The 23581-nt window shown below is 39.0% G+C and overlaps 1 protein-coding gene across 1 annotated transcript in view; it reads left to right on the forward strand.

The window, feature by feature from the left end:
* KCND2 (potassium voltage-gated channel subfamily D member 2) overlaps positions 1–22615 on the forward strand; it is a 285532-nt gene extending 262917 nt beyond the window's left edge. The window contains exons 3-7 of the mRNA XM_005146077.2: positions 3915–4077; positions 13474–13572; positions 15149–15244; positions 19232–19479; positions 22132–22615. Of these exons, the coding sequence (XP_005146134.1) occupies positions 3915–4077; positions 13474–13572; positions 15149–15244; positions 19232–19479; positions 22132–22309 (784 nt within the window). The 3' untranslated portion in view covers positions 22310–22615. The remainder of the gene's footprint in view (positions 1–3914; positions 4078–13473; positions 13573–15148; positions 15245–19231; positions 19480–22131) is intronic.
* The last annotated feature ends 966 nt before the right edge of the window (positions 22616–23581 follow it).

Here is a 23581-nt window from a genome sequence, read left to right on the forward strand (position 1 = left end):
ATTACAGATGGGCATTTGTAAACCAAAATATATTAATGTTTCCCAAGCTCCTACAAAACCTCAGCCTTTTGTGTGTGATTCAGACTCACTTCATGCTACCACATCTGTAATGTAAAGTGCTAAATCATGCCCGTGTTACTCCAACAGTACTATGAAAGATCCAGTAATTGCAAAATGAAGGAATTCACTGGCTTCCTCTCTCACCTTGTATTAAGGTGTCAAATATGCAGAAGTGATACGTCACCAGTTGAATACAAACAAGTGAGACAAATACACGTCTTTAAATTCAGTCATCCCTGAATGATGTCACTGTGGGAGTGGATAGATGTCCATGCACTGCAAGCAATAACACATGTCTGACCTATCTGGACTATGTCTAGAGGAACCTAGGCATTAGTTTGATCATATAGTTTCTGACTTGTGATTTAATAAAACTTGATTGGCACTTCTAGTTTGTCATAGCCTTTTTCCTTCCCTTTTTGGCTAAAGAAATAGAATGCACCTGACTGATAACAGGGATCAGTATAACACCTCTTTTTCTTCAACCATCCAGAGCATACAATATTGGGATGACACTTTTGATGTTAGAAAATCAGATTGTCAGTACAAATCATAAATGCCCAAGGACTGACTTGAGCTTTGGCCACAATAATAGACATATGTGAGACAGACTATATGCAAAACTATGAAAAGACTGCAACTAGGGAAAAAAGCATGTAAAGGAGAATATGTTTACGTTTCCAGTCTGAAGAGCAGTGAAACAAGCAGGGTAGCACTAGATAAAACCTTGAAATTGTTACCTTTTGAAGAGTGACTCTGAAAATTGCTTAATAAGACTCCATATTTGTTGTGTCTCCATGACTGAAGAAATCAAACTTTCTGAGGAATTTTGGATTTGTTTTAGAGATCAGTTATAATTTTTCCACTTTAAAACACAAGCACCACAAAACTATCCTGCCATCTGAACATGAAGTTATATTCTTTCTTAATTTAGACTTTATAAGGAATAAAGCCATTGCAGGTGGGGGTAAAAGAAGAAAGTTTCTCTTCATTTTATGTCATCCACTTCCATCGGTAGCATTCAGTGATACACGAGGTATAACTAATGGTAATGTTTAATCCAGTAGGAGGAAGTCCATTAACCATTCTGGGCATGCTAACACAAGACTAAAATCTGTGTCACTGTCCAGAAGCAAGTATATTTCTTGCCCTGTGCTGTAAAGCTAATTCTTGGAAGTATTTTTTTCTGACCATAATTTTATTTCAACATCTCCAACACAGTGTTTATCAACAGGAGAAAAACTAGTTATGTAAGAGTTATTAATGATGTGAAAGATATTATTAACACTGAGCAGTGGACAAGCAACATTACCTTTGGAAAATGTCACCATATTACAAATTATTCAAGCTGAAGTAGAAAAATAATCAAAAGCAAGTTATTTTAAAATAAGCAGTATATCCATCTACCTGTCATTTTGCCCAGAAGGCAAGAAAAACACTGCAAAATACCTTCATGTATCAAACAATCCTTATATTCTTATTTTACTCCATAACACTGTAAAAAGGCATCTCCTTGAGTAGGTCCACACATAAATACTGAAATGTTAGAGATGGATCAGCTAATAGTTCCTGTCACCACTCCTAAAGTATCAGTATGCACTTGGTTCATATAATTATAGTGTCACATTATCAACAGGATGAACTATATCCCTGAGCAACATCAGACCAAATTAATTGGAGCCAGCAATGCCTCCTTGTCCACAGCAGCCACCAGTGACTATATGAGCTTGTGAAGGTTCACAAATATAGGATTTCAAGGCATCTAACTAGGATAGGCATCTAAATACAGATTCTGGAATCTAATTAGAGATCTGTTCCAGTAGTGTTGTGCATGTGTAATTGTTAAATTTCAAGATCTGGTTGTGCCAGGTGTGTGCCTTTTAAATAGCTTTCTGCTGACACACTTCAATTTAAGAAAATACTTGTATCTAAAAGGCTGATGTAAAGCAATAGCAAATACTAAATCAGCAATGATTGTCAGTGATTAGATCCTGGGGCTTCTCCCCCAAGCTCACCACCCTGGCCGCATGCCCATCATTCTCTTCACTGCTTTGCCTGAAAAAAAATGGGAGTTAGTTAGGTGTCAGGGATCCCATTTGTCAAAGGGACCTTGAAAGGTCATTTATTCACTTCTCTGCTCAGAGAAAAGAACAGGTGGGCATGCATCACTCCTGACAGCTAAAAGTCAGCTCTGGCTTTAGGAAGGTAAGCACCAAAAATGCCTGTGATGTGGGATGCAAATTCTTTATGAGAAGGAAAGCATAATCTCTTGCCTGTATTTTTCCAGTTTTATGCATCTTGTCATTAAGACCAGCTATATGAATAGTTAGAAGAGGGATTCTATTACTTGATGTATTTTATTCAGTCTTGCATGTCACAAAATTAGAAAATATAGCATTCAAATTCTGAGCAGGTGTGTTTGGGGGGGGTATTAGTAGAAATATTAATGTATTTTTTCCTGTGAATGTTTTATACTTGATCATGTTTTGTAAAGCAAATAACATTTATTTTACACAAGATGATCTTTGTCAGTAGTCTAAGACTTGATAATATACATTATATCAGCCTGGATGACAACTTATTTGAATATTTATGTTAAACACCTTACTCTTATCTTACAAAATTCAATCTATTCATCTTCACCCACAAAGCAATACATATCTGTCTGACATATGCTGAGCACTCATTGCTAGAAAGTGTTCTCTAAGTCCATACAGACTCTCCATCATCTGATATACCAATCCATTTATCCCCTCCTCGTGATTAGGTGCAGGATTTGGACTATGTGACTTGAAGACTGCCCTCATCTTTATTATTTTTCCAATTCCTGCTAAGCAGACAGATTTTGTTTTCCATAGCATTTTCTAAACACTGCTCCTCCTGCAGTTTTATTTCTAATCTTTTCTTGTGTTAACAGTTTATAAATCCTTTGTAATAGGGAATGTACTTCTCACAAACATATTAAACACACATGCCATGTTCAATGTTTAATAATAACTTAAAATTCAGCAAAGAAAAAATCTGAATGGTACTTGACAGTAATTTATCTCTTTATTAAATTTCATAGTATGTAATTAAATACTTACAGAATATGGCATGCTACAGAGTGCGATGAGCTGATATCTCACAATAAGATGTCACTGGATTGCCTCCACATACTTCATAGTAGCACTATGTTTTTACTTGCTGGACCAAACAATACACAACATCATAAAGAGAGGCAGTAACCCTAGTAATTCTGAGCACTGCCAGGAATTGCAGTTAGAATTCATTTAGTTGCTTGCTTGTGCATTGAATTTTTCATGTTTGCTTTTGTCTAGACCATAGATGAGACTTCTAGGGGGCAGCTAGTTCAGTCCCCGACTCAAAAACAGCCTATCAACAGTAGTAGGTTAGATCAGCTGTGCTTTTGTCCAGCCAAGTGCTGAAAATCTCCTAAAATAGAAATTCCACAATCTCCTGGACAACCGGTACCAAAAAATGTGCTACCCTCCTAAATGAAAGTACTGTATCAACTTAAGTGAGACAACAGATTATTCATCTTGGCACCTGATTTACCAAATAGTGTCCCTGTGATCTTGCCAATGGAAAGTGATGAGTTCTTCCAACAAACAGAGTAAAGACTTAAATTCAACACCGATTTATTTTTTTCTTCCTTAGCAAGGTCTCTCACTCTCCAGGCAGCCTGGGAAGACTACATCAGGTAAAACATAGATCCCACAGTTTGATGGACAAAATGCACAACACTGGGAATGCAGCAAGTATTATTTGCAAGAGAAGAAAATCTATTATGCAATTAATTATCTTGAAATTCAATATTTAAAAAACATTTTGCTTTTTTTTCCCTGATCCAGATATGGTGACATGGTGCCAAAGACAATAGCTGGCAAGATTTTTGGTTCAATATGCTCCCTGAGTGGAGTCTTGGTCATTGCTTTGCCAGTTCCTGTAATTGTCTCCAACTTCAGCCGTATCTACCACCAGAATCAACGAGCAGACAAGCGCAGGGCACAAAAGGTAAGCTCCTAATTTTTTTCACTTCTGTTATTGAAAAATTGATAACATTACTTTCTATATGTTGTGGATCCTCAAAGTGAGTATTTCTTAGCAAAATAACTTTTCTATATATGTGCCACACACCTAGCCTATGTCCTAGATGCAAAACAACATCAGACAAGAAAAAAGAGCACACAACATGGTTCATTTATCTTTTCTGTCAAAATTTACAGATTTACTGCTGTGGTAATTCATCCTACTTGTTAGACTAGATCTAGTATTTCCAGGCAATTGCTGCAGTTCCACCCACTGAAGATCCTTCTGTGTTTCTCACGCAGACTCTCTTTCCATGAGCATCTTCTGAGAAAAAAAGAATAACTAAAAAGAAAAAAAAAAAAAACTAGTAATGATTTCTAATGTCTCTCTTAGCAGCCTGCTCTACTAATCCATGTATTTAATTCCCAGGTTCAGTCTCTGGGGAATCTGATTATTGACGAACTTGTCTCCTCAGCACCTACTTTGCTTAAAAGGCTTCAGAAGAAAAAATCTTAGTCACAAAAAGCCGAAAGCAAAAGTCTCTTTTTCCAGCTTCTTTGATTTGCTGAGTCTATCACTAAAACACCGACTAGTTCTACAGTATGACAGTTCCTCTCCCTGGCCCATCTGGGCAAGGTCAGAAGCCAGGAAGAACTTTTTACTGGAAGAGCTGCAGCCAAGCTGGAGCAATCGCCTTCACCCCACATCGTGGCTAGTGTACTAATACCAATCTACTTCACCCAACCCTGCAATGCTAAGCATCTTAGAGAGCTTCCACTGACACCTGAAGCTCTGATAAGGGAGCTGAGATGCATTACCTTCTGCTCCTCTGCAGATGGCCATTGAGACTACTGGTTGCAACACAGGCAACTTGAGCTTTCTGTGGTCCCATGGCCTCTGTTCAGGGGTCCTGAACCTCCAGAGATCCAAGAAGAGCAGGATCATTGCCCACAGAGTTGTGCAGGTAGGCCATTGCTGGAGACTACATACATAAACTGGGGAACACAGCCAGCTGCAGGCTTCATCTGCCTCATATAGACAAAAGCACCAGATTTAAAGATACAGAATTATTTGCTTCTTTCTGGACACCTTTTTAACTATTTTCTTCATGAAAAGGAAGTGAAATAAATGTACACAGTCAAACCATTCCCAGAATATCTTAAGGAGAAACAAAGGTACATAGCCAAGTCTGTCATTGTCTCAGGCTGAAAATATTGCACCCTTTAATGGCCACACCTTGGAAGAATGCTGTCAGATGAGGAAAACAGCCATAAGAGAAACCAGGTGTAGCACAAAAATATCATACCTTTCTAGAAACCTGATTTCAAATATATGCTGCTTCAGTGAACCAAATACCATACTTTACCTATTAATTCCACTCACCCTTTTGCATTCCATTTTGTCCCACATGCTAGTTCTAGCTGTGCATTCCACTCTCTTAGAGCTAGGGTATACAGACATGTCACTTCTACACTGTGTCGTTTCTGCCAAGAATTTTTCCACTTCTGTTTATGTAATGGCAGCAGACAAAGAACAGTATACATCAGCCAAAACACAATGCTTCATTATTGTGCCTCCAAGCGTTGCACCAGTCATGGGTAACATATCTGCTTGATCCCAGCAATAAATGTGCCTGTTCTGAGCCTTCAAAATAACTGCAAACACAACCAGCCTTACTTCCTATAGAGACATGTCTCTGCATGTCAAGAAACAGAATCTTCTGTGCCTACTTTACACTTGCTGGTGAGAAAGAGATGGACACTAGAAAAAAAACCTTGCTTGCAATAATTAGACTGGCAGACTGGCTATTATTCCTCATAATCTCTTCCTGAATAGAAGCTGCTTAAGTTAATAACTGATTTTTCTCCTTGCTAAACAGTGAACTCATTGTATGTTTCAAACAGGAATATGAAATGATAAATGGCAGTCCTGCCAAGTGTTTTCTCTCTGCTTTCCAGAACAATGCCAACAATAAGCATAAGAGATTTCTGACTGTGTTGATGCCCTTCTTGCTTCAGAGAAAATGGCTTTGAGGTCTGATTGACTTAGTACTGATTTATATCTCCTCACTCATTTATATCTCCTATTGCAAAGCTGATCTCTGTCAGTCTAAAATGACTGAGATGTTGAACTGAATATCTCTCTGAGACTGAAAAAAAAATCAACAAAAGGCACTTCATGGGTACTGTGTAGTCCATATTTAGCAATATTCAGCTATGAAATATAACCTTGCATGTCACAGAAAGGTTCAATTGCATTGCATAAGAATATTCAAGCAAAAAGGTCACATTATTGAAGTTTGAAATTCCTTCTTCATTCAATACAGTAGAAGCTTCTCGCAGCTTTCTGAAATAAGTATTTCCTTAGGCACAAACCTTATTCTTACTCTTTAAGGCTGAAGAACAGAAGCATGAAAGAAGGGGCTGTTTCATGGAGCACAGCATGAACCCCCTGCAGGCAGTGGTACCTCCTGCTGGCTACAATAGCTTCCATCTGACTGTGAGAGTTGTGTATTTGAATTGTGCAACTTACTTTATCAGTATCTCATGAAAAAGTTTAATCAAGATAGTCTTCAGAAATGGTTTAAACGTTTGATCTCTAAGGAACCTCAAGAGCAAGTTCTCTGCTGCAGTTGAAATCTAGTACAGGAGCACTGGCAATTTTCAGCAGAAGAAAAATTTGTCACTTATATTAGGTTTGCTCAAGAGCCATGTGACCATCAGCATATGCATTTACTGAGTTCTGCACAGTCATTCAAGATTAGATGATTCCATTTGTTTCTTTTTGGCAAAAAGATGCTGTACATTAAGGCTCAGGAGAAGATGGAAGAAGAAATGTATATATACCATCTCATTTTGAATACATTTCAAAGGAAGAGCCTGCTTCTAACCATGGAATATATTGTTATTAGCTTTAAATCCCACTTTGTAATAGAGCTGATAGGTTGTCAGGAGAGACCAACCTTCCACTGCACTATGGGAACTCACTGTCAATCAACACAAACAAAAAAAAATAGGTAAAAATAAAAAGCAAAGAAAATTCATCTGTGCTTATCAGAACATTTTCTTCTATCAAATACTAAGGTCTAAGGATCTGACATACCATGACAGTTGCAGTTCAGGGCAGAACTAATTACGCCTTGTAGTCTTACTGTGACTTTTCCTCAAGCACATCTATCACTACTGAGACAGTTCTGAAAAATCCTGTTTGTGGACCTTTTCTCAGCTGTAGACAATTTCAAGAGGCCAAGTTATTTTGGTTGCCCATCAGTGCCTTCAGGTGGCAAAGTTAATGACAGATGTGTTGTGACTGATCCATGTGTAAAGGAAAGGATAGAAGAAGTTTAGGTAAGCTTGGATACAATTTCCTATTACATATTTGATGGGTATCAAGGGTTAAGATATGGCTAGACCCTCAGAGTGCTATATTCACTGGAATGACTGGCAACACAGGGCTCCTCTTGGAAACTGTGTCTGGCCGCCCAATGGCAGCTTGGCTGTAAAGCTCTATCCTATGTACTGCTGCAGCTCTTATGATGACAATGTCCATCTTACCCTGAATGAAGCATTCTTTCCTAGATGCCTTCTCTGTTTTCCACACGTCTATTTTTCTGCATATTTTGAAAGCAAGAGCCTTGTATTCTCTTAACCAGCAAGTCCTAAGTGTGGGTCCATCTGCCCACTATTGTTCATTATCTGATAACTGAAGAAGCCTTAATTTACTTACCCAAGAAATTTATCCCAAGAGTGACAAATGGTGCCACAACAGAAACATAAATAACTATCATCAGCTCCAAACCTTGACATAATACATAAAACTCAACCTGAATCTTTCATGTGAGTATGGTCTTCTATCTTCACTTAACAAAATCTGTCCTTGGCTTTATTATTTATTGATTGTGCATGATGTATTTATCTGTCAATTTATGAATAATTACTTACTAGATAAATATAAATAGCTCTCAAATAAACTGCAAAAACTGCTTAACAGCACCTGGATGTCTGGAGCTGAGTGTCTGTAATAGGGAACCCTGCTAGCTATTGTGACTTCTTTAAATGACATAAATAGGCCATTAACCTCAGTGGGGTTGCCAAGACATAACTAACAAAACAACTTACCCAAGATTTTTGAATTCAGCACAAAAGCATGTAAACCTTGTGTTTACTGAACAATAGTCATAGAATCATAGAATAGTTAGGGTTGGAAAGGACCTTAACATCATCTAGTTTCAACCTCTCTGCCATGGGCAGGGACACCTCACATTAAACCATATCACCCAAGGCTCTGTTCAACCTGGCATTCAACAACGCCAGGGATGGAGCATTCACAGCTTCCCTGGGCAACCCATTCCAGTACCTCACCACCCTAACAGTAAAGAATTTCTTCCTTATATCCAGTCTAAACCTCTGCTGTTTAAGTTTTAACCTGTTACCCCTTGTCCTATCACTACAGTCCCTAATGAATAGTCCCTCACCAGCATCCCTGTAGCCCCCCTTCAGATACTGGAAGGCTGCTATGAGGTCTCCATGCAGCCTTCTCTTCTCCAGGCTAAACAACCCCAATTTTCTCAGCCTGTCTTCATACAAGAGGTGCTCCAGTCCCCTGATCATCCTCGTGGCCCTCCTCTGGACTTGTTCTAACAGTTCCATGTCCTTTTTATGTTGAGGACACCAGAACTGCACACAATACTCCAGGTGAGGTCTCACAAGAGCAGAGTAGAGGGGCTGCGAGCACACACTGAAGCTGGCTCATGTTCATTTTCTCATTCACCAGCACCCTCAAGTCCTTCTCTGCAGGGCTGCTCTGAATCTTTTCTCTGCCCAACCTGTAGCTGTGCCTGGGATTGCTCCGACCCAGGTGTAGGACCTTGCACTTGGCATGGTTAAACTTCATGAGGTTGGCATCAGCCCACCTCACAAGTGTGTCAAGGTCCCTCTGGATGGCATTCCTTGCCTCCAGCGTATCAATAGAACCACACAGCTTGGTGTCATCGGCAACCTTGCTGAGGGCGCACTCAATTCCATTGTCCATGTCAGCGACAAAGATGTTAAAGAAGACCACTCCCAACACCAGTCCCTGAGGGACACCACTCGTTACTGGTCTCCAGTCGGACATTGAACCGTTGACCACAACTCTTTGTGTGGCCATCCAGCCAGTTCTTTATCCACCGAGTGGTCCACCTATCACATTGATGACACTCCAATTTAGAGACAAGGATGTCATGCAGGACAGTGTCAAAAATTTGAATAATTTGATAATATGAATAAGTTGTGAAAGCAAGGAATGACTCAACAAATATGCAAATCTTATTTAGTTCCATACATAAACAGCGCTTACTTCTTTGCTACATGCTGACATCCTATAAATACACAATGTTACCAATACTGTTCTAGTCACAAATCCAAAACATAGTTCCGTAGGGCTGGCAAACCTGCCAAATGAGGAAGAATGGAAGGAGCTAGGTCTTCCTGAAAAAAAAGAGGGCTCAATGGAGACTTCAGCACAGTGTTCCATTACTTAAAGGATGACTGCAAACAGGATGAGGACTCTCTGCTCACAAGGAGCCACATGAAGAAGACAAGGGGCAAAGGATAAGAGCTGCACAAGGAGAGGTTTCATCTGAACATAAGAACAATTATTCATTGAAACAACATCCCCAGTGAAGTGGTAGAGTCCCCCTTGCAGAAGGTTTTCAAGATGTGATTAGATGGGGTGCTAGATAATATTACCTAGGCTCCATTTCCCGTAGAATGTTAGACCGGATGATCTTTCACGGTTCCTTCCAACTTGTGCTGTTCTATGATTGATTCTATATCAGCTACTATGAGGAAAATTAACTTAGTTCCAGCAAAAACACAGTACACACAGAATGACTGTGAATGAATTCTTATCTTTTAATTCTACAAGATCATTAAAAAAATAATCATAAGGTAAGTAATTAGCAATTTTTGAATTTTGATAGTAAGATAATTAGGTAGTCTAGAGAGAAGCAGAAGAGTGACAGCAGGAACTAAGTTCTAAATTACCTAGGCTACCTAGGCTTCTTGTAGAGCAAACTGAAGACACGCTCTTGCCAAAAATGATTTACAGTACTGCAGTAAGCCCTGCCTTAAAGTCTTTCTGATAAGATCTCTCTCTTAAAACAGCTGGACAGCTGAGGGCATCTTGAGTGTTAAAAGCTGAATGTTGTAAATACCCTACAGGGCTACATTTGGCACTTTTTAAAAGCTTGTGAAATTATTTTTTTATATTTCTAAAGTTGACAGAGCTAGCTGTTGTTAAATAACAGTGAATTCCTTTTGTAAGGTTTCTATAAGTGCAACCATAGACAAGGACCCACCTCTAAGTTGTAAAATCTGAAGCTAGGAAAAAAAAAGCAATTCGTTCAAAAGCAAAGTTCAGTGTCAATACAAAGAAATCTGATCATCAATTTCTTCATGAAATTTCAGACAAGATTATTGTGGTGGAAAAGAACCATATTTCACCTACATTGGTTTTGTCGTGGACAGCATAAAAATTACCAACATCAGAGTCACATTCAGTGGCTAACAGGGAAAATCTCACAGCAGTTTGCAGACTAAAGGAAAAAACAGTTTTTCTGTAATCACAGTTTTCCTGATGCAATCGCATCATTTTGGCGTCCTTTATAGGAATTCAGTCCCCAGCGCACAGCCCTTATAAACGTGTTCCTTACATCAGCTTTTATTGATTCCCTGATAGGAAATGTGGGGAGTCACTAGATTACTCATGCTACAGGCTCTGATATAAATCAGGCAGAAGCACTGAAAAGAAATCTTATCACTTAAACAGATTTGTAAACACCTCCAGTTTCAGGAGAGTTTTCTGTAAGCTGAAGTATAAACATGGAAGCCACAGTATCTGGTTCCTGTCTTGGTAATAGATTTATTTTCTTCTTTTTGGTAAGTGGTGTAAATTCAGGCCATATGAACAGATCTCATCTAGAAAGATGTAAGCTATTACTTACTACTTACCTCACAAAAGCTTTTTAAGATGTGATAAATTCATACTTGCAAAGCTATTTGGAAACTTCACATGGGAAGTACAGCCTTCATATTGTATGTGTTGTAGCACATTGATATATTAAGATAGTCTGACAAACTGTTATGTTTTATATATCTTTATTAATTAGTGCTGCACCGTAATTATTGCTTCATCACTGCAAGAGAAAATGAAAATTCATACTAAAAGGAAAAGCATAACTAATGCATGTTCATTAAGTCTAATAAATCTCCCTGTATGAAAAGCACACTGAAGAGTATCACAGCTAAAACTTTTGTGCCTGAAATCACTTATTTATGGGACTCCATGTTGCGCCCTGCAAAGGCATCTCTAAGTGTCTCAAGCTTCTAGGGCTAAACAGTAGTACTAAGAAAGACCTTTAATATATTTATGTACATAATCCAGTGCACACATCCCAACCCATGAATATTCTGCAGCATAGGTAAAACTCTTCCCTTTGCCTTCACCCATCACACTGGTGTTGTATCTCAAGAGCTCCATTTTGAAAAGGACCTATTTTCTACCTCCCCAAAGGGATTTTTAATTGGTAGCCTTGAGGACTCAGCCCTATTCACATTGGTAGCACTGGATGTGCCACCAAGGAGCCTGTGTGAGCCTGAGGGTTGGAGCATCGCATGTCGGGTGGCTCACTGCAGTATGGTTAGGCTGCCCAGGGCTGGTCAGTCATGGTGCTCAGTGAAAGACTGGATATTTACCCTCCAGTCCAGCCTTGGGGACCTGCTCAGGGTGTTGGAGTGTGGAGCTGCAGATGTCCTTCCAGTACTAACAGGAGGAAGGGAAAAGCAGGAACTGACCTGTGCAGAAGCGCTGTGCAGGTGACTGGGGCACTTGGCTCCTTACCACTAGCATAATTATTGCATTGCTAGACAGGCTGTGTGCCCCGAGGAAGGCAACAAAACAATGTGCTATTCTAAAATACACAATATATCCCAAAATCAGGCCACAGCCTCTCATGTGGGATTTTTGCCTTAGTGATGCACACATGCACAGCATTATCTTATTTTCTTTCAGAACAGTTAAAAGCTAATAAATACATTACATATAACGTCAGCCAGATTGTAGATTGTCTGCTGTTAGCTGTCATGAATTCTTGGCTTGCTGTTGAGAAGATCTGTGAGTTTGAGGCTGTGGGTGCAAAGAAGCGTGGTGTTGAGCTATTCCTTATAGTCAGTTAATTATTAATCATGCTAGAGAGATTTGGTGCTGCAGTGACCTGGCTGCTTCTCTACTGAGAGATTCTCAGTCATTTCATGGTGATGTTTAATGTCCCAGAAATTGGGAAGATGTTTCCTCTATTTTCTGAAACTATCAACTGAGTAATTATCAGATATGAAAATCCCTATTAATATATCAAAGTCAGTTTTTTAAGTTCTTCACTGTATCTCTTTCTGTGCTTCAGCAGCCATTCAACTCCAAATGCTGCTCAGCATTTGGCTTTCAGAATCAGAAATTTAACCATGAAGAAAAACCCAGACTCTCTCTGTGTAATCAGACACAAAAATTACAGAATCAGAACACCATGCTAGAAATCCCATATAAGCCTCTGTTTTCCACATTACTGGATGAAAGAGTCTTTTCCTCATTTCCCCCTAATGTTGGTTTTTTGCTTTTGTACAGAAGTAAATGGATGCTAAGTGTCTTTCTCTGATGAACCACCTTCCACTTTGGAATGAAAGTCACCTTCATGAGCAATGAAGCTCACCTGAGAAATCTCAAATCTCTCTCAGCAATTTGATCCCTGCAGTGTCTGAAAAATCAGATTATGATAAATGATGGCAAGTATTAAGTCAGAGTATACCAACAGACATGAAGAGGCAAAAAGACTTTTAAAAGGGCTAACAAGCATTTAGGACCTTGGCTGGGAAACAGCATAAAAAGCACTAGCACATTCTGTACTCTGAAAAACCAGAAGGTTCTGAGAAACCAGCTCACAGCAGTTGCAATATTATGTTTTTTGAACAATATATTCACCTTTAAAGAAATTTTCCCTGCAGGAGCAGCTGAGATGGATGCCCATGTTCCTGACCCACAAGGCATAAGGAGTGGCACAGTTGCAGCAATGCAAAGAAAAGGAGCCACTTACATGTTGATCTGTTCAATACCTTCTCCAAAATCATTGTGCTCATTAGCTGATGCATGCAAACAATAAACCTTCTGTCATTTGCATTGTTAATGGGAAGACACTCGTGCTTTGCTCCACCTGGAGGACAGATGCAATACAGCCTTTCCGTCATTATGATATTGATATTCATAAGCAGCTGATTCCAATTAGTGGTTTTAGATACAGAGGATAACGGGTATGAATACAAGTGACACTATTCCTTTTGTCTGTTTACACAGAAAGCTAGGCTTGCTCGAATTCGTGCGGCAAAGAGTGGGAGTGCTAATGCCTACATGCAGAGCAAACGAAATGGCTTACTGAGTAACCAGCTGCAGCAGGTAATGTTCCCATATCCTCCAGCTCCAGCATAACAGCTTAATGACAGCCCAGCAATGGCTTATTCTATTTATCACCAGGGCAAGTCAGCTTGGGTCTTTTAGGCAGTTATAGTTGGAGGTAGATTAAAGAAGGATAAATTGGACAATTACTATTGTTAAAAGGAAGCTTATGAAATGGCAGGGTATTAAAAGACGATGGAAATGGCCAGATAGACATGCTGGATTCAAATGTAACCTGCATTTTTAATTAGAAGACCTCATTAAGAAAGTAAAGAGCATTTGCCTCTTAGGAAGTAGGTTAGATTTATTTCATTTGACTTTAGACAGGTAGACCCTGGGCCACAAAACCAGGCTTCATTTTTAGTGAGGGAAAGAGGTAGCTCTGAGCTATTTGCACAGAGAGATGCTGCAGATTGAAAAGCTTTTCCTGGAAGTGCCTATTTTGCTCTAAGGACAATCTTGGTGATTATATCAAATGCATTGAAATACAGTGTTATCTGAAGAAATTTCATACACAACACTACCCCCCCCCCCTCCCCCCCCAGCTTACACCTGCTGAGGAAGCCAGGACTGAGCACCAGGCAGCATCTGGGACTGGAAATCACAGCAACCCATGCTGCAGGAGACAGTCCCTTGGCTGCCTGGAGCTGTACCCAGCTGAGAAAGACTGAAGACACAGAGCTTCTTAATCCCTGACATTTTCTGGTATTCAGGCAATTCCCTGGGGCATACAGAAAGGCTTTCATTCCTCTATGCCCTTTCTGTTCAATATGTGTTAAAATGCCAAGGGCTTTAACCTATAGTCAGAAGAAGAGGAAGTGGCTGTCCATCCGTCCGGTCTAGCATTAAAGATGAGCAGTCACAGCCCTTGTTTCCTCTTCTGCTTGAAAGAACTCAAATCTTTGAACTAAAAAGACACCAAATAGTTCAATTGCCATGCAGATTTCAAATATCCCAAAGTTGAACTGTAATCTTCCCTATTATCCCACTTCATTCCCTATTTAGTCTTTTGCTTTCTAGTGAATAATTATGAAAGCAGTTAATAAACAGGGAATGCTTTCTACTTAATTCTTTATTCTCTGTCAGTAACATCTGCTATACGTTTTCCAAACTCAGCAGATTGGGATCAGTGACATGAATTTTTGTGTAAGCAGCAATACCACAAATTCTTTAGTGCTATGAAATGATCCCAGGAGGACAACTCTGTTTAATTTCCTTCAAATGAGGCACATTCCCAGGAAAAAAAAAAAAAAAGGTCTACTGTCACTTAAATTTATGGTAATTTTAACCATGCATTGATCCAATATTCCAAGCTTACATGTTGATTGCATTTGTAAATTGTATTATTCCATCTATGCATAAAAGACCTAAGCTGAAAACATTTAAAAGGAGATGCAATGTAAGGAAAGAAAATATTTTGATTAAAACACAAATAAGCAAAATTTGGGTTATACAGTGTAGCTGAAGCATTGCAGTTATATTACCGTGTACAATCCAGATTAGTTCTGATCAAATATTTGGATAACAACCCACTTGTTCACAAATGAGAATAATACAGAGTTCTATGTATCAACAGTCCTCCAACGAAGAAGAACAGGCCTTTGTTAGCAAATCTGGCTCTTCCTTTGAAACACAGCACCACCACCTGCTTCACTGCCTGGAAAAAACTACGGTAAGAAAAGATATCTGTGTTTTCCTGTGAATTCCAACACCAGCCTGGTTTAAAATGTTTTCAGTTATTTCTTCTAATTAATAAGCCTCTATATGAAAGTGGTTAGCTAGGAAGAAAAGCCATTTTATCTTAAGGCATTATGCACACTGCATATAAATAACAAGGAGATCCTGGATGAGTGCCTCATCTAGCGTAAAAGATACTGACACCAGTACATCATGAGATGACATTAGTGTGACCAAGCTGTGTGTGTCACCTTCAGTATGTTTTTCATTCATTCCATAATGTTATCATTTGCACTTTTCTGCAGCAGAGTTCATAAAACACAATTTGTAGTCCTTATAAATTCAATACTCAGTACAGACAAAACAGGTTTTCACCTGAGCCAATGTTGGACTCAGGGAGAGCTGCTGGGTGTTTCCTCTGATGTCAGTGTGATTCCTGACAAAGTTACTGTAAAAGATGATCCCCCAGCAAGTTGTTTTGAAATTTTAAGTGCTTAATCCAGGTGCAGGTGCAGAGCTTCAAACTCTTTTGCCTTTGGTTTAGACACTGAGATCCGAGTAGAAATCACTGATGTAATTCATAACAGCCCAAATATGCTCATCTGGATTTGAAACTCCTTATAAATCAAAAAGACTACTTATTATGTGATCTTTATATATTTCCCTGCTCGGTACCTGAATAATTAGACAGCCGTTAAGGGTAGTAAACTATAGCCGAGTTATGCTTCAGTAGTAGGTGCCATGTTTACTAAGAGTGTATTTCTGGGCAGATAACATCACAGCAATAATTCTAATCATCCTGAATTTTATATTGTTTCCTCTTTATAATTTCCTAGGGAACTGAGAGCATAAATATTAGTTGTATTGAATTTAATCTTTGTAGATTTGGGAATTTCACATAGAGCATGCTGAAATTGCCTCCCTGTATTTTTATGTTTGTGTGAGGGTTATATTGCCATGCAGAATTTACCTTGTATTGTAGGTAAGTTCGTCAACATCCATTAAGCTACCATTTACAAATTTACACCTAGTTTTATAAGTTTTAGTTGCATGTAAAAATTATGTTTTCCTTTGAAGTTTTCTATACATAGTGGAACTTTTTGCTATTTTGTCTTATCTTTGTAGTCTAATTTTTAGATTTTCATTAAAACACCTGGTAATGCCTCTGCTGTATTCGGTGGAGATCACTGAAAGTCTTTCTAGTCTTTCTCAAAAAGAAAAAAAGAATAAATATGTTTTCCCACAACAGACATTGCTAAATTAAAATATGATGTATATGTAATTTAATATTCTCCTTTTAATAGCATTTCTTTAGAAGTAAGATGGCACAGTTTTTACATCACTTAGATAGTAATATGTCATCGGATGGGTGCTTATGCCTCCTTCATTCTTCCTTTTGGAGTATTGACTTTTATATAATGTGCTGTAGGACAAAACGCCTTCCTTCCTATTCAGAGTATAACGGGGTTTCATTGCCGAGATTCAGACTGGGTCCTTCTGGAACATTTTTGAGACATTTTGTGCTAGACCCTGATTATAGCAATCCATCTTAAAAACTGTTCCACAGTGGAACATTACAAACATATTTTAAAACCCTAGTAGTAGCCACAGGTCTTGTCAAATGCTCACAGAAATCATGGAAAAAAAATTGCATTCATTCAGTGGGAACTGAATTCAAGCTGCCAATACATTTCCTCTAATCATAACGGTGGACTATGCGTAAGCCTTTTCTTTTTCTTCTTTATTTTTTAAACAAAGCTTGGGTTGTGTTTTTGTTTTATTTTGTTTAGTTGGTTTGTTTGGGGTTTTTTGTGGTTTTGGTTTTTAGTAAGTCTATAAAACAAGTATTATCTTATTTTTCTAAATTTTCATGGAGTCTACTTTCTATTTTCCTTGTTTGTTGGATCCTGCTACTAGCAGTGAGTTAATATGGCACTTGAAGGGGTTCCAAGTTGTATTCTGCGTATCATGCATTCCTAAGATTTAAGTAAGAAGCTGAGATTTTGGGGTCTCAACTTGTGGAATCTGGCAAGTTGCCGGTTCATGGTATAACAGCAAGGGTGAGATGCATTCTTAGCCTCTGATCAGCCTTTGAAATATCATGATTTAAGCATCACTGCAGATGACGCTAAGCAAAGGCATATTTTCTCTGTGCCTCACTTTAAAGTCAATAGAATAAGATCTCTTCCACTTAAGAAGGGCACAGTGAGTAATGTTACGGGATTCTGTGAAAATTACATTAATAATGAAAATAATTGCACTGGAGGTTATGTTTTACTGGCTACTTTTAGATAATTAAAGAATAGTTAATTAATAAGTATAATCAAATCTATTAACTTGAGCCATTATATTGTTTCAAAATGTTTCCAATCTCTATTAAAAGTTCACTCAATAAACCTCTTTAATGGACCCTACAAATTGAGTTCTTGTTGGTTGTTCCATAAAAGTTTTAGGAAGCACAAAATTACTTTAAATCAGAAAACTAGCAGAGTTCTTGGCAAACATACTGAAAGCCACTGAACATAATCTAAAGCAGGTGATTAGGTAATTTTTCTCTCTGAATTTTATGTCCACTGTGCAAGCACATTAAAAAACTTGATTGTGACTGGCATATACCTTACAGAAATCAATATTCAAGCAAGTTCTTTCTTTCTGTGTCACTTGAAATTGGCATTCTTCAACACCACTCACTTCCACACAAACTGAGTGAAGAACAGAAGTGGAAATAACAATAATATGCCTATAAAGGTATTTCCATTTGTTGCAAACACTTGGCCACAGTTGCTACTCAGTTTGTTTTGTTCACATATTGTACATCAGCACCGAACTGTAATTCTCCCCAAAAAACATCAGCACCTTTCCAATTAGTGTATCATTCTTCAGGGGAAAACAAAAATGCAGCAAGCTAACAAATGAGAGTGAGTGAGACTGAGTGTACAACAATCCAGACCATGCTCCCTAAAACACTCCCAATCCATTCCCAGGATATGCTGACTGATTCCAGCAGAAAATGTAAATATTTTTTTTTTCTAAAAGGATGCTTTCCCACACTGTACATGAACATATCTTAGCCTCTACTTAGTTTGGGCTGCTACTTTAAAATGACTGTAAAAATTCCCCCTTTCTCCCTCCACTATAAGCAACACCACAATTTCACACTCTTTTGCACACAAAGAAAATGTGGAAATCATGGCTGTGTGTGAAACACTCCGTAATCACTTACTGAGCCAATATAAACTGGCCATCTGCATGAATTTGGATTCAGCTCTATGACAACCCTATAAAACAACTGTCTACGCTGAGATTAAGCAAAGATCGCATGAAGTACTTCATTTAACTAAATGTTCAGTCTTCTAAACTGCTTTCAATACATCCATCTCATGTAATTAGGAACTTTTGGATACCTTTAAATAACCATCTCATCTCCTTTAATCAAACTTCTGTTTCATGAATCTTTTTCTTTTACATAGATGCATACCTCAAACCACACTTTCATATCTTGATTTTTAACATGTAATTCAAAAGGAAGCTTTATAAACTCATTTGGACAATATTTATGAATTTTATTGTGTTATAGTTCAATATAATAAATCTTATTTACTTCCAAATGACATTTAGAGCATTTACATGAGCACCACTTGCATTTTTATTAATAAACATAATCCTCTATTTTATGGCATTTCACAGATTATACAGATATTTATAACGCAAGCCACATTATGATCACATGCTATTTTACAAAGTAATTTGGATTAACATTTTCTTACTTAGGGCTCTGAGAGTTTTGTTCCAGTGTTTACATTTGTATTGATATTCATCCCAGGCTAATGTGGGCTAAATACTATAATCAAGAATAAGCTGTCTAACTTCCCAGTTTATTCAGTTGTGTCAATTGAAGTCTTTAAACAATCATGATTAATATGTTCACTGTGATTATCTTCCTGTGTGTTCTTTGTCCCTTGGTTGGATTCCTCTGGGCTAGAACCATGAGTTCGTGGATGAGCAAGTCTACGAAGAGAGCTGTATGGAGGTTTCTACAGTCAACAGACCCCCAAGCCACAGCCCCTCTCTTTCATCTCAGCAAGGTGTTACCAGCACTTGCTGCTCACGAAGGCATAAAAAGACTTACCACATCCCAAACACCAACCTCAGTGGCAGCCGCCCAGGCAGTGTACAAGAGCTCAGCACCATCCAGATCAGATGTGTGGAGAGGACACCTCTGTCTAACAGGTACTTCAGCTGCATCAGCACACAGAGGGCTGAAGCCCCTTCCTTCATGAGAGAAGGGACGTAGAGGTGATGTGGCTTCCATAGTCAGGCTGTGAGACTAAAGGTGAAAGTCAAATACTTATCCAAAAATGGATACAAGGATTGAAATGTCCTGCACTCAGTTTGCTGCAAGCTTAGTCCAAGATAACAGAAGAGTGTTTCTATATCTATTTCTGCCCTCCCCATAATCTACCATGTACTATTTGCAGCAAATAATATCCAGTTACCTCAAATGAAATAGAGCATCAAATATTACATGCCATGGAAAAAAATAAAATAGAAAAATGTGTGTTTCAGATATACAAGGTGAGCAAGTGGGAAGAGAAAGAAAGGTCTGTTCCTGCTATTTCTACTGTTTTGGTTCAGAAATGTAGGACAAATGAGACTTCCTCACGTTTCCGCAGAGGAGAGAAATAAAACTGATTTCCAGAGTCAGTATAATAGTCATAAAAAAGACTCTCTTAATAAAAAAAAATAAATAAGAAAAATCTATTTCCTACTTCAGAGTTATTACAAAAGTGAGGAAAGTGCAGGTGAAGAGTTTGTAATTTACTGAATGTCTCTGTACTCTCACAAATAAACACTTTGATTTTCAGATACATCCAGACACCACCTCTGAACACACAGCAATGGTCTCAGGAGACCCAAAAGTGTTTTCTATTGAACTCAAACATGCTACCATTTAAAGAAGAAGAGTTTTCAACCCTAGTTACCATAGAAATTGTCTTAAGTTACATTTGATAGCTTGCTTTGTATAATTACTAAGTTTGGCTTCACTTTCATGATCAACCAAGCAGCTTGCAGTTACTGAAGTTTTTCAGCTGTTATGCAATGAGACCTCCTGGCCAGTACAAAGCTACAATCTGTTTTAGCTTTTCAGGAAATATTCTGCCTGGATCCATCCTTTCTCTGCTAGAGGACTTGCCTGCACCATACTTCCAGTAACAGCATATCTAAAAACACAAAGCACCAGCTTTGTGCTAAAATACAAGCTAAAAACACAAGTACAAAATACCATTCTCACCTTGAAAAAGTCACTTTTAAAAGGTCCTTATGATGCTGAGGTACTGCAGAAGCACCAAAAACATGTTAAATCAACATTAGTTAGCACATATATCACTATGCCCTATTATTGAGGATACAAAACATATAAAATGTTCTTAAATAAGCATGGCATGGAGGAATCTGTAGGAGACTGGCTCGTCTTTTCATAGAATCATAGAATAGTTAGGGTTGGAAAGGACCTTAAGATCATCTAGTTCAAACCGCCCCACCATGGGCAGGAATACCTCACACTCAGCCATGCCACCCAAGGCTCTGTCCAACCTGGCCTTGAACACTGCCAGGGATGGAGCATTCACAACTTTCCTGGGCAACCCATTCCAGTGCCTCACCAACCTAACAGTAAAGAATTTCTTCCTTAAATCCAATCTAAACTTACCCTCTTTAAGTTTTAACCCCTTACCCCTTGTCCTATCACTACAGTCCCTAATGAAGAGTCCTTCCCCAGCATCCCTGTAGGCCCCCTTCAGATACTGGAAGGCTGCTATGAGGTCTCCACGCAGCCTTCTCTTCTCCAGGCTGAACAGCCCCAACTTTCTCAGCCTGTCTTCATATGGGAGGTGCTCCAGTCCCCTGATCATCCTCATGGCCTCCTCTGGACTTGTTCCAACAGTTCCATGTCCTTTTTATGTTGAGGACACCAGAACTGCACACAATACTCCAAGTGAGGTCTGATGAGAGCAGAGTAGAGGGGCAGGATCACCTCCTTCGACCTTCTGCTCATGCTCCTTTTGATGCAGCCCAGGATATGGTTGGCTTTCTGGGCTGTGAGCGCACACTGAAGCTGGCTCATGTTCATTTTCTCATTCACCAACACCCTCAAGTCCTTCTCTGCAGTGCTGCTCTGAATCTTTTCTCTGCCCAACCTGTAGCTGTGCCTGGGATTGCTCCCACCCAGGTGTAGGACCTTGCACTTGACATGGTTAAACTTCATGAGGTTGGCATCAGCCCACCTCACAAGTGTGTCCAGGTTCCTCTGGATGGCATTCCTTCCCTCCAGCATATCAACCGAACCACACAGCTTGGTGTCATCGGCAAACTTGCTGAGGGCGCACTCGATCACACTGTCCATGTCATCAACAAAGCTGCTGAACAAGTCCGGTCCCAGCATCAATCCCTGGGGCACACCACTCATTACTGGTCTCTAGACGGACATTGTGCCACAACTCTTTGTGAGGCCATCCAGCCAGTTCTTTATCCCCCGAGTGGCCCACCTATCAAATTGATGTCTCTCCAATTTTCTGCATAACATGTCACTTGCCTATGCTAAGTTTGTTCAGACACTTTCCCTGTTCAGAAACACTTAGGTGATGGGCTGAGAAACTTTTAGATGTGCTGAAATGGTAAAGGAAGGGAGAAAGGGGGCCTGTCCATGGACACAGCCCTGGACCACTTGCTGCTGGGGACAGGGGGGTGTGGTGGTATCACTTTGCACATCTGAGCTCTGTAACAGGGCAGGATGTAGACAGACACTCTAAGGGAGTGGAATAGGCACAAGAGGTTTGCAGTAACCTTTACTCTGTCTTCATGGATTTTTGTTTCTTCCTCCAGCCGTTCCAGCTTAAATGCCAAAGTGGAAGAGTGCGTTAAACTAAACTGTGAGCAGCCTTACGTCACTACAGCAATAATTAGCATCCCGACACCTCCAGTCACCACACCTGAAGGAGATGATAGGCCAGAGTCTCCTGAGTACTCGGGAGGAAACATTGTCAGAGTATCTGCTTTATAAAAGAAGGAGTTATTTCTAAACTAGCTTAAAGACCACTTGCAAGCTGAGCTCAAGCAGTGAGGAATGAGAGAGCTGACAAAGATAACGCCCCTTGACGTGTGCGCCAGCAGCTGCAGAGCAAGAGGTGTGGGAGAAACACAACACTTTGTGGGTTTCAGTGTTGTAGCGTGTGAACCAAAAGGAGTTTCTTACCCATTGTCCGAACTAAGGTGCAGTGGAATCTTCTGTGACCATCCTGACTTACTATATGAGCACAATGAAATGTCCCCATTGATGCTTCTTCTTATCATGAAAGCTCTTTTTAGAAAAAAAAAAAAGAAAAATAAAAACCACAAAACAAAAATAGAAACAAACCAGTGTTCCTGCTGAATGCAAAACGAGAAACATTTTGATAAAGTGTCTCTTTTTTTTCCTGTTAATAAACCACAAACTTGATGAGGAACTATCAAAAAAATGGAAGGAAAAATGCTCATATGAAATATGTTTGTACTGACTGAAAGAACTGCAACCATAATGCATGCTGAAATTATTTGGAGCTGTGATCTCAGTTTACTTTTGTTGTTTTTCAGATTAGGCATGATAAACTATTACTGTAGAAAGGGGCATTTCCGAGCACTTACAACAAGCTGATTGCTGATGTCCCATGGTAGTTGTACAAATAACTTCCCTTTGAAAAATGCAGCATTTCTTATTCAAACACTCATTAGTGAACTAAAGGTGTTCAGTTAGTTCAATATTTATTATTGTTTTATCTTGCTTCCTAGGTACTGTTACAACTGCAATAAGTCATTGTACACCTGTTGTATCAGGAATCAGGATTTCTTTTTTTACTTAAGGTATTTTACACAACTTCATCTACACTATAAACTTCTAATGGCAAACATTTAAATAACCTTACAGCCAAACCATGCACCACAAATGAGCTATTCAGTCATTGTTCTTTTATGTCCACTGTCCTCTATTTCTGTAACAGTTTGTCACGCACTCCAATGTTGCCGTACTGTTTGGGATTTCAAGGCTACTGATGAATCAATACAGTCCTTTTGCCCATAGACATCTTGTCTGCTTCTGTATTTTCAGAACAAAACCTTGTCCCAGTGTACTGTTACAGCATCAATCATATCTGAATTAAAATTCCTATAAAGGTGTTTTTGGGATCAGCTAACACTTATCTCCAAACCTTCCTTGCTGACATTCTACAACATCCAGAGCATTAGCTATGCTGGAAGACACTGGAAGACATTCAGTAAAATGATGGCTAATTTCTTTTTG

This window comes from Melopsittacus undulatus, chromosome 5, assembly GCF_012275295.1.
Source record: "Melopsittacus undulatus isolate bMelUnd1 chromosome 5, bMelUnd1.mat.Z, whole genome shotgun sequence".
Classification (NCBI taxonomy): domain Eukaryota; kingdom Metazoa; phylum Chordata; class Aves; order Psittaciformes; family Psittaculidae; genus Melopsittacus; species Melopsittacus undulatus.